The 11,436-nt window shown below is 45.6% G+C and overlaps 1 protein-coding gene across 1 annotated transcript in view; it reads right to left on the bottom strand.

The window, feature by feature from the left end:
• Positions 1-2,960: 2,960 nt before the first annotated feature.
• Positions 2,961-11,436, bottom strand: part of LOC311131294 (ras-specific guanine nucleotide-releasing factor RalGPS2-like) — a 100,349-nt gene continuing 91,873 nt past the window's right edge. The window contains exons 8-18 of the mRNA XM_084164191.1: positions 9,725-9,862; positions 9,547-9,637; positions 9,210-9,413; positions 8,893-9,044; positions 8,749-8,803; positions 8,181-8,258; positions 6,933-7,038; positions 5,662-5,754; positions 4,843-4,948; positions 4,231-4,322; positions 2,961-4,151 (exon numbers count right to left, since the gene is read on the bottom strand). Coding sequence (XP_084020317.1) covers positions 4,122-4,151; positions 4,231-4,322; positions 4,843-4,948; positions 5,662-5,754; positions 6,933-7,038; positions 8,181-8,258; positions 8,749-8,803; positions 8,893-9,044; positions 9,210-9,413; positions 9,547-9,637; positions 9,725-9,862 — 1,145 coding nt within the window. The 3' untranslated portion in view covers positions 2,961-4,121. The remainder of the gene's footprint in view (positions 4,152-4,230; positions 4,323-4,842; positions 4,949-5,661; positions 5,755-6,932; positions 7,039-8,180; positions 8,259-8,748; positions 8,804-8,892; positions 9,045-9,209; positions 9,414-9,546; positions 9,638-9,724; positions 9,863-11,436) is intronic.

Here is an 11,436-nt window from a genome sequence, read left to right as displayed (position 1 = left end):
AGTGTGTTTATTGGTTGTCTGGCTGAGACTCGGGTCACATCACTCAGTTCAGAGGTCATAGTGCAAACCTGGGCCACCTGACATGGGTGGGTCCTCACCAGGGTCAGGGTACAGGAGGTAGAGGGATGGCACATGGACACAACCCACAGGTCATGGGACATGGACACAACCCACAGGTCATGGGACATGGACACAACCCACAGGTCATGGGACATGGACAGAGCTTCAACACATCATAAACATCACTCTCCAACTGAGCCATATTTTTTACATTTTAATAATTTAGCAGACGCTCTTATCCAGAGCGACTTACAGTTAGTGAGTGCATACATTTTCATACTGGCCCCCCGTGGGAAACGAACCCACAATCCTGGCGTTGCAAGTGCCATGCTCTACCAACTGAGCTACAGGGGACCATATGGAGTAGAGTAGGTAGATATCACCCTAGACACTGATCCAAGGTCAGTTTCACATTTTCCCTATGGTTAAAGTTAGGATTTGGAGGGAATATGCTGAACTATGGCTACGGGCAACTTCTCCATCCCTACAGCACACATACAACACCACGACGCCCCCCTCTCTTGTAAACCAGTCACCTCAGCTGAACTGTAAAAAAATAAAAATACAAAAAATAAAAGAGTGCTGCAGACAAATCCAAAAAGCAACTTCACTCACAGTACACACACGGTTACGCATTTGTACATAGACACAGAAACCGCGTAAACTCTGGTTACAATGTGGAAACCTCACAAACCTTTTTGACATTCAGATAGTTCTCAGAAACAAAAGGCCCACCCTAACGGATTATAAAAACTCACTCCTAACCCTTTACATATAATAGTTAGTTATGACACTGGTATACATGCATCCACATCACTCACGCCCTGTTTGACACTACACTAACATGGGGGAATTATTTTCTTGCATTTCATCTCTCGCCCTCTTCATCCTGCATTGAAGCCCTCTATGTCCAGAGGAGAAAGATAAGGTGAAGAGTGATGTGAGAGGAAACGAGATGGGAGCCCAAAAGAGGACAACAGAGGGGAAACAGACTGCTTTCGCCTCTGCTGGTCTTCTGTGGGCAGCTTCTGTCCGATTGCTTCGCTGTCCAGCTCCTGTTGCATCAGAGTTCACTACACCCCTCCATCTGTACTAGATTCATTCAACTCTGTTCATACTCACTCCACAGAATATGCTATTCCACTTCCCATAGAGCTCTACCCACTGCTCAACAGTGAGGAAATAGCCTAGAGGCTCTGCCTATCTAATCCTAAATAGCAGGTTAAAAAAATTAGAGGTTTTACACACTCATACAATTACAACTACCTTCCTCTCTCATCCCTTCGTACCACTAACACTACCCCCTCTCATTCCTCTCTTTCTTTCTCTGGCTTCCCCATCCACTCATCTGTGTATGACAGAGCCCTGCTGGAGCGTAGCTGTTAATGGAGCTGGAGCTGATGCTGTAGATGTGTGTCTGTGTCATGCTGGGATAACTACCGGGAGCTGAGGAGTTGAACATCTGAAATGAGCCTCTGTAGGTCATTGAAATGGAGTATGTAGAAGTTGCCCTTAGCCACAGATCTAGGATCAGATTACACCAAATCCTAACCTTAACCATTAGGGGGTGAATAAATATCTGACCCTGTATCAGTGGTTAGGGTTAGGTTCTACCTACCTACTCCCATTAGCTCAGCCTCTAGAGGACCTAAGAGACAACGGCTGCCCCACTAGGCCCATGGGAGATGGAGTCTCTTGCTGCTAGAGTTCATAGTGTCAGTTTGAGGTATGTTACGCGAACTTGCTGGACCTCTGATTGTGTGTAGACAATAGACATGCTAACTAAACAGACAAACATAGCTATAGGAACAGATGGGAGATGTAAACCATTGTTACAAGTCAGGACCTAACCTGACTGTCAGGTTGAGACAGAGACACGAGAGAATGTAGGATTAACCAATAGTATAGCGTTAAGTCCTTTCTGAGATTACTCTAGTATCAGAATATGTTACTACACCATCCTTCATCCTTTCCCAAGAACGTATTCATTTAATTTGTTCTAATTGTAACACTTGCTCCCAAATCTGAATAAAAATGTGTGTTTGGTACATTGGCACACCCCTGTGAAGATGCCAGGAGTATGGACCAGGGGAAGGGTCTAGCGGCTGCCATGGAACTCAGTGGAGTAGGTCTGTACCGTACCCCTATGTGAGAGTCTCATAGGTGAGAAAACATTAAAAACGACAACAATAAAATCAAAAACAAGTAAATAAAAGGTATAAAATGTTTAAAAAAAGTGAAGAAACCAAAAATGAAATGTAACAGACAATTAAAACAAGCTAGACATGTGCAAGTCATCTACAGGGTAATACTGCCAATACATCCCACACAATGACACACCAAGGAAACAAACACTAAACAACAAAATCATTCAAATGAATTCTGAATAGCTCCAGATAGCTTCATGTGTTTGTCTGCAGCAGTGTGTGTGTAGCAGTCTGTGCGTATAAAACACACACACAGAGTTGTGAAGCAGGTTAGCTCAGGACCTGAATCTCCCACTCATGTTAAAGCAACAACAAAACAACAAGTTGAGATAAAAATCATTTTTCTGGAGTTAAAGGGACACTTGGGGATTTTGGCAATGAGGCCATTTATCCACTTCCCCAGTCAGATTAACTCGTGGATACCATTTTTATGTCTCTGTGTCCAGTACGAAGGAAGTTAGAGGTAGTTTTGCGAGCCAATGCTAACTAGCGTTAGCGCAATGACTGGAAGTCTATGGCTATCTGTTAGCATGCTAGTAGAAACCCATAGACTTCCAGCCATTGCGCTAACACTAGTTAGCATTGGCTTGCGAAACTACCTCCAACTTCCTTCATCCTGGACACAGAGACATAAAAATGGTATCCACGAGTTCATCTGACTGGGGAAGTGGATAAAGGGGCTCATTGCCAAAATCCCGAAGTATCCCTTTAACACTCCCCCATCTTTCACTCTGTCCTATCGTTCACCTTTTCACAGCTTTCAAGTCTTTAGTGTTAATGTGTGTGTGTGTGTTCTGGGGAATCTAGAGCCTTAACAAGTGGACAGCACAGACAGCTGTCCAGAGAACAACCCAAAAGCCTGTTTATAAAAGAGTTATAACTGGGTCCATAACAGTGGAATAGAGGAAAGCTTAGAGACTGGGTTTATCGTACCGATGATGTGACCTAGCATACGCGCTCACACACACACACACACGCTCTCACACACACATAGGGCAGAGAAGGGGAGGGGAGACTCTGGAATATAAAACAGTAGGAGACATTCAGGACATGTGTGTGGGAGCAGTTTCTGCTGGAATAGATTGAGAATCAGAGCCCTTAATGTTTACAATGCTGCAATCACACGCTCTCTCCCCCCGTCCGAGTGTGTGTGTTTGTGTTTGTGTGTACGTTTGTGCATATGTGTGTGAGTGTGTGCGAAAAGTGTGTCATAGTTTTGTGAGCCCAACTCATGTCAAGTGTGTGAAGACACCATTGGGGCCTTGTGTGTGGGTGTGAGTCAAAGTGTGATAAAGAAAAGTGTTTAAAATCCCGTTCCATTGAGTTAGTCCAGTGTTGTATGTGTGTGGTTGTGTATGTGTGTGAGTCCAGCCCTAGAAAGGGCAGAGTCTGTCTTCCACCAGACCACGGTGTGTCAAGAGTGATGGAAAAACGAGGATAAAGGATATACAATGTCCATACATCCCAAGAAAGAGGAGGAGACATCCCATAGTTCCACAGGGTTGATAGTCCACTGGAAAAAACTATGGAGAGAGAGAACGAGAAAGGAGAAGTGGTGTCGTTCCCCATTCAGTAATCTATGCAGCCAAATTAACCACTGCTTCAACACACACACACACACACACACACACACACACACACACACACACACACACACACTCGCACTCGCACGGCTCCTTAGGTTAAGGCAGTGGTGGCAGGTGGGGCTGCAGTGGGGCTGGGGTCAGGGTGTATAGGTCAGGGGTCATGGCAGTGAAAGCTCCTGCTGCTAAGTCACTAACCCTCCTTTCTTCTCCTCTCCTATTCCTTTATTTTATCTCTCTCCATCTATCATTCCGTCTTCTTCAGCAGCACTTATTCAAAGGACATCAGATTGGCTGGGACCTGGAGAGAGAAAAAAGTGTGAGGGCTGGTGGGTGTGGGTATATGTGTGGGTGATTGTGTATGTGTGTGTGTCTGTTACCTGTTGTCTGTTGCTCTGGCAGGCAGCACTGAGGTGTTTGAACCACAGCAGGGCATTCATTTTGTTCCCTGCCTGGTATTTATAGGTGTTACCTAGGAAACAGAGACACACGGTCACAAAATGTCACTGTAGCAGAGAACTGGGATTCAGCCCAGAGACTCTGTATCAGCCTTGCCCAGTCCAGCCGTGTACAGTTACAGTAATCTAGTCTCCCATCCCCATCTGTGTACAGCAGGAGCCGTAAAGCTGCCGCAATGCAGAACATATGAGCGACGGAGACTGTGTGTGTGTAGACAGAAAAAGACAGACGGTCAGATATGAAAGGCATGCAGTCCACATAGCAGACAGGGTTACTGCTGGGTCAGACAGACAGGAACCTGTGTGTGTGTGCGTGCGCTTGTCTTCATCTGTGTGTGTCTGTGCACACGTGTGTATGCATGTGATTGCATTTGCATACAATATGGGTGTATAGTGCGTGTGAGAGAGTATGTATGGGGTGTGTTGAGGTTTTACACTAAGGACATCCAGACCATCTGAGGAGTGGAGATAAGTAGTTTGGCGGAACACTCCTGTCTGTATGTGATTGGCTGTTTGATTGACAGGTAGTCTCACCATGTTCAGAGTCTGTGAGCAGGAAGATGTCGGGATGTTCAGGGTCGTCAGCCATGATGGCCATCAACCCCACGACACACACACTCTTACTGCTAGATGACTTGAACTGGAGAAAGAGAGAGAAAGAATTCTGATATTATTGCTGATAGTCCTATACAAGTATTCTTTCTGAAACCTAAGACAAACTACAGAAAATGTTTATATTTGTGCGAGTTTGAAAACAATTGTCTCTGCAGACTGCACTCAGTTTGTAGGGAAGATGGCGCTGTGTGTGTGTGTGTGATTGTGTGTGTTTCCCTGCCACGAGGTTCCCATTACCCTGTGAGTGACACGGAGGACTAGGATTATATCCTTGGTCTCATTATCCAATGAGTGCTACCAGCTGCCGCTCCACTCGTTTAAAATACTTCCATCCCTCTCTCCATCTCGCTCTCCCACTGCGCTAGCCCCCAGGCCCATGACAACATCCCTTCATCAGGCGCTCCACTAGTTTTCATTCCTCTCACTCCCTCCTTCCTCTGAGCTCCTGTGCAGTTTCCAATCTGCTGTGTGAGTCCTGTTCCCCTGTCAAACTGATACTGTCCAAACACACACACTTGTTTGCACCCTCCCTCTTTCCCTCTGCTTCATTTGCTGGCTGGCTTTATCACACTGGAACAATGAGGCAGCAACGGCCAGGTCTGGAAACCCAGTGTGTGTGGAAGGGGATGGTGTGAGGGAGGGAGACTGGATGATGGTGGGAGACTGGATGATGGAGGGAGGGAGGTGTAGAGTGGGAGGGCTGAGAAGATTTGATGTGAAGGGGTGAGAGAGACTTACATGCTTTCTCTCTGTGGCCTTTAGGGACTTCGCAGGGTAGAAGTAGAGCTGAGTTCCACACAGAGCCACCCAGAACTTGGTCCACGATGCCACCTATACACACAGGGGTCAGAGGTCAGTGTTTATAGGTCACACGCAGTAGTCACTTACACCAGTCTATCAATTCAATACAACTTTATAGATACAGCTAATATACACACAACTAGTTTCAGGGCAACATACCGTACACATAAATCAATAGGATATGCTTATAACTGTAGTCCATTATTGAAGATTGACATATCAGAGTTTAGGCTAACTACATAGACCAGTATGGACGCAAATATACATTATTTTAAGAGTGCTGTTATAGTGGAAATCTGTGGGTTATGTTGGCTGTAGATATAATTCTGTTTTCGCTTGTTTGCTTCAGCAGAGAGACCGGGACAAAGAAGTAAATATGGAGAGAGAGTGAGACGGAGAGCAAGACAGAGAGAGGGAGGGACGGAGAGAGAGAGAGTATGTTCATTGATGGTTTGGGTGGAGGTTTTTCCAGGACTGGTTGGTTGGAGAATAACATTTATGTTCTAAACTGCTGAGAGGAAACACAGGCTCAGAGATGAATAAAAGACTAATGGAGTGTGGCTTTGACTGTGTGTATGTTGCGTGTGAGCATATGCGAAAGAATGAGAGAGAGGGAATCATACAGATAGACCAAGAAGTTGTTACATCAAAGAAAACAGGTCTTACGTCACCTACAGTAACCCTTATGCCACCCTTACGTAACCTTATGTCAGCCCTGCCAGCCTCAGACATATAACCATGTCCAGATGAGTTTCCATCCCAGAGAGACAGCAGAGAGAAGCTCATTTAACACAAATAAGAGTCAGGATGATGGCAATAGATGAGACAGCCGAGAGAGCGGGAAGAGAAAGAGAGAGCAGGAAGAGGGCAGGAATACTGCAGAGAAAGAGCACAGAGAACAGAGGTAGCACAGTAACAGAGGTAGCACAGTGACAGGGCAGAGAAACAGAAAAGGGAGCTGGTGGTTTTAATGTATTTACGGGTCTCTGAGGTGTACTATTATGTTTAGTATTCAGAGTGTTTCTACAGCCTGGCTGTTGGCTGTTCCACACATCTCTACACGTGCAGCACTGCTGGGCTACAGGGACAAACCTGACAAAACAGATGGCTGGCTGTGTGTGTGTGTCCTTATCTGTCTGTACAGTACAAGTTTGGGTGTTTTCTCTCTGTCTGTACGTACAGTATGTTCTGTGTGTGCGTGTTCTCACCGTGGGTTTCTTGCCCTCCTTGAGGACAGTCTTGCGTCGTAGGACTCCCTGTACAGTGACGGCTCCAGGGTACAGGTGCACCGCTAACTCCTCAGACTCTGCCGAGCTACAGCAGAACACAGCAGGGTTACAACACACACACACTCAGAGAAACACACACAAACAGAGACACACACACTGTGATAAGGACATAAACACACACACACACACACACACAGAAACACAGGCACAAACAGACATGCACTCACACATGTGCAGAAATACAAAAAGTACTTTGTCTGAAGTAGGGCCAGTCGAAATCAGCAGGGAAGTTACCTAATTAATCAATATGTGAACTGTACTATCTGCATATTCAATCAACTGTGTAGCAGCAATATTTGGTTTGCTTTGAATCAATTCCACAGATGCATTTTCCTTTCAATAGATTCCTGGGAGGTTCTAGTGCAGAGTCTGTCTGGCTGTGATCACAGAGAGTAAGAAGAGGACAGCCAGTGGGAGCAAGAAGGAAACCAGTGAAGCATTAGAGAACACAATCCGTCATAACTGTATGGAGCTAGAATAGAAGTCTATGGCAGGTCATCCCTGACTGACACAGAGCACTGGAAACTTACTGGAACATTCTGAATCTGTCATCTCTTACAAAACCTGCAGGGTCCATATTGCATAATGATTCATTGACAATCCCATATAAATGTTTGAACAGTAAACAAGTCATTAAAATGTGTGTGAGAGATGCCATACAGGGAGAGCGAGAGTGTTGCTAAAATGGTCTGGTTTAGCGGAGAATCAACCACAGAGGCCCACCACCTGATTATAACACACACACACACACACACACGTTATGTTCTTCTTTCCTCGTGGGAACCTACAATTAATTTCCAATCAAAATCCTATTTTCCCTAACACCTAACCCTTACCATAACCCTAACTTTAACCCTAACCCCTAAGCTTAAAATAGCGTTTGTCCTCATGGGGATGTGGGAAAGGTCCCCACAAGGGAGAATTTTCCTTTTTACTATCCTTGTGGGGACTTTTGGTGATTTTAGGTCCCCACAAAGATAGAAGAAGCACCCCCCCCCCCAAACACACACACACACACACACACACACACAAGCACAGTGGCCCCAGGCAGAGATGGGGGCTGTGGGATATGGGGGCAGCAGATGGCAGGGTGGAAAGGGGGTTGAGAAGGGGGCGAGGGTGTTGAGAGGAGTGTAGAGGAGGAGAAGGGGCATAATGTGTGTGTACCTGCTGGGCCTCAGGCCTCCTCTGTAGGGGATTCTGGCCACGCGGGTCACAGGCCCCAGAGAGTGATAGAACCGAGTCCTGTTCAGCAGAGGATAGGGTGGGACAGGCACAGGGTGGGGGCACGGAACACTGTTAAGGTCGGGTTCTCTCAGCTCATTGTAGCACAATGTTAAGGTTCAGATTAGTGTTAAGGTCGTAAAGGTTAAGGTTGTTGTCGTTTTGGCAAAGTGTGAGGGTTGGGTTCAGGACGGTTGTTCTTTTGCAAAAGGTTTTTCAGGTTCTTTCAGGACTGGTGTTTTTGGTACAGAGCAACGGACGGTCGGACATAAGGGCTTCTGTGACCTGTTACTGGGATTGAACCTCAATAGTCTGCACACACCAAGACTGTGTTCGCCCACTGAGCTGAAGCCTAGGCATTACTAAAGCACTTCAATCACACTAGTATGGAGCCAGTGAGAGAGACTAGTAGAGGAGAGCAGCTCAGAAGGCAGCGAGTGCTGCTTGCCTGTAGGCTAAATTTTGGTCAAAGAGCTTCACAAATCGTGTGTGTGTGTGTGTACAGACTTACCTCTCGAAGGCTGGCCAGGACATCTCTTCACTGAGTTCTGAACCTTCACTGCTCCCTGCAGACAGACAGACAGACAGACGTGTTATTGTCAAAGTCAACAGACAGTAATCAAAACACAGTTGTGTGTGTGTGTGTCTATCTAACCCAGTGAGATGCCGCTAGAGAGCGTTGAGCTCTCGGCCTGTCCTCTTGTAGGGGTGTGGCTCTCCATGACGCTGTCGTCCAATAGATGACGAGAACCAGCATTGGGGAACGTAGCGCTCTTAAACTCCACTGTATTCATCTTATGGATAAAACTACAGAGAAACAAAAGAACTATTAGAAAACATATGATAATGAACCAATACAGTAAAATTTGCGAAACCACTAAAAAAAGCACATAGGGGTGATTATGGCATAGAATTCAGAGGATTATGGGGTAATGGATGCTAAAGTGAGCCTGCAGTGTTGAGGTGACTCACTTGTAGCCCAGGCTGTGACACTTTCTGTGTCCGTAGGGGAGGAGGTTCCTAGGGGAGGGGGGCGTGGGAGGGACTTTGGTTCCGTCTGCGATGGGGCCCTTATGGCCACACAGAGGAGACGCAGAAGCGTCGGGACCTACGAGGTCCTCTCTAGAGGCAGTAGAGCGAGGGGTGCTGGTGGCTGGCTCAATCTTCAACGACAACCTGAACACAACATTACACATGAGGACCACATTACATTCCACACACCTGAAGTAGACACTAAACACACCTGATTATGACTTCCAATAAATGTCACCTTATCAAACTCCATTAACGTAACAGAGCCACTACTCACTTGTAGTTGTCATCCTCCACAAACTTCTGTAGCTCCTCGATGTACCTGACTGAGTTTAGATACTTCTGGACATGAGGCAACACTGGTATATCTACAGAGACCGAGAGAATGGTCTTAGGATATGGAGCAGGGAGGTGTGTGTGTGTGTGTGTGTGTGTGTGTGTGCGCGCGCATGTACCGTAGGTGCAGGAGCGTTGCAGGTCAGATATAATCCTCAGGATGTTGTTCATGAGGTTGGATCTTTGTTCGTTCTCCAGGATGCTGCCAGTAGAGGGATACGCTGAGTCTATATATGTCAGGTCAGACAGATACATACCTACAGAGAGAAAGAGAGCGAGAGAGAAAGAGTAAAAGACTTGTAGACAACGTCATGGTTAAACACTCTTAAACACAGGAGATCCTAGGCTAAATAGAATCCTAGAACACTAACAAATACAAGAGTAACAAATGCAATGGCGAAGGTGCATAAAGATGTAGGAATTCAGATATTACAACATTGTTTTAGCACTACCCACAGAGTTCTTAAACTAAGGCACGCAACATGGTTCAATGTGCCAATCTAGTTTTTATTTTTTATTTTTGCCGCTGTCTTGGAGCTAGGATTGGGATCATGTGTAGTGCGCTAATGCCTTTACAAAAAAAGAGTAATGAGAGCAATGTACAATATGGCGAACTTAGCAAAAAAGGCATTTGTGGTAAGTACACGGAGGCCGCCATTGCCATGGGAACTAACATCACTTCAGCATTGATTTTCTTACAAACACACACACAAACAAACAAACATGAATGTAAACAGAAAACAGAAACTGCTGACTCAGTGAAAAAGATTGCATTAGTTGCCCTGCAGACCAACCAATCTTTCCTTCACTCCCTCCCTCTCCATTTCTCTTCCTCTCCATCTCTCAGACCTCTGTCGTTCCAGCCAAATGAGGACACGGCCCATCTGTCCGAGGCATGATACAAAACAACACCAGGGACCATTCTGATCACACACACACAGTTTAGTGGCACGATGGAGCTTGGCTGCCATACAGCTCTCTGTGTGTGTCTCCTGGAATGAGGACTCATGGGTAATTAATATGGCTGCCAGTCTGATGACATCACACTGGAGTAGTCATAAAACGGACATGAGTGGAATGTGTACCACACAAATACCACTAATAAACAAAACCACCCATGCAATTTTCTATCCTGCTGTCATTCATATATACATAAACATGAGTGTTGAGTGATGGTGTTAACTATACTGTATACAGTACCTTCAGAAAGTATTCACACCCCTTGACTTTTGTATCATATGATTGGCGGCAGGTAGCTTAGTGGGTAAGAGCGTTGTGCCAGTAACCGAAAGGTCGCTGGTTCTAATCCCCGAGCCGACTAGGTGAAAAATCTGTCGATGAGCCCTTGAGCAAGGCACTTAACCCTAATTGCTTCTGTAAGTCGCTCTGGATAAGAGCGTCTGCTAAATGACTAAAATGTAAATGTAAATGTAATGATTTACACAACATGCCTACCACTTTTTTTTGGGGGGTGAAACAAACAAGAAATAAGACAAAAAAAACAGAAAACTTGAGCGTGCATAACTATTCACCCCCCCCCCAAGTCAATACTTTGTAGAGCCACCTTTTGCAGCAATTACAGCTGCAAGTCTCTTGTGGTATGTCTCTATTAGCTTGGCACATCTAGCCACTGGGATTTTTGCCCATTCTTCAAGGCAAAACTGCTCCAGGTCCTTCAAGGTAAAAAAAAAAAAAAGTCATTTAGCAGATGCTCTTATCCAGAGCGACTTACATTATTTTTAATAAAAAATGTATATACCCCTCGTGGGAATCGAACCCACAACCTTGGCGTTGCAAACGCCATGCTCCACCAACTGAGATACATCCCTGG

This window comes from Coregonus lavaretus (assembly GCF_964263955.1).
Source record: "Coregonus lavaretus genome assembly, chromosome: 6".
Taxonomy (NCBI): Eukaryota; Metazoa; Chordata; class Actinopteri; order Salmoniformes; family Salmonidae; genus Coregonus; species Coregonus lavaretus.
Note: the sequence above shows the minus strand (reverse complement) of the source record. Positions and strands in the feature narration are given on the sequence as shown.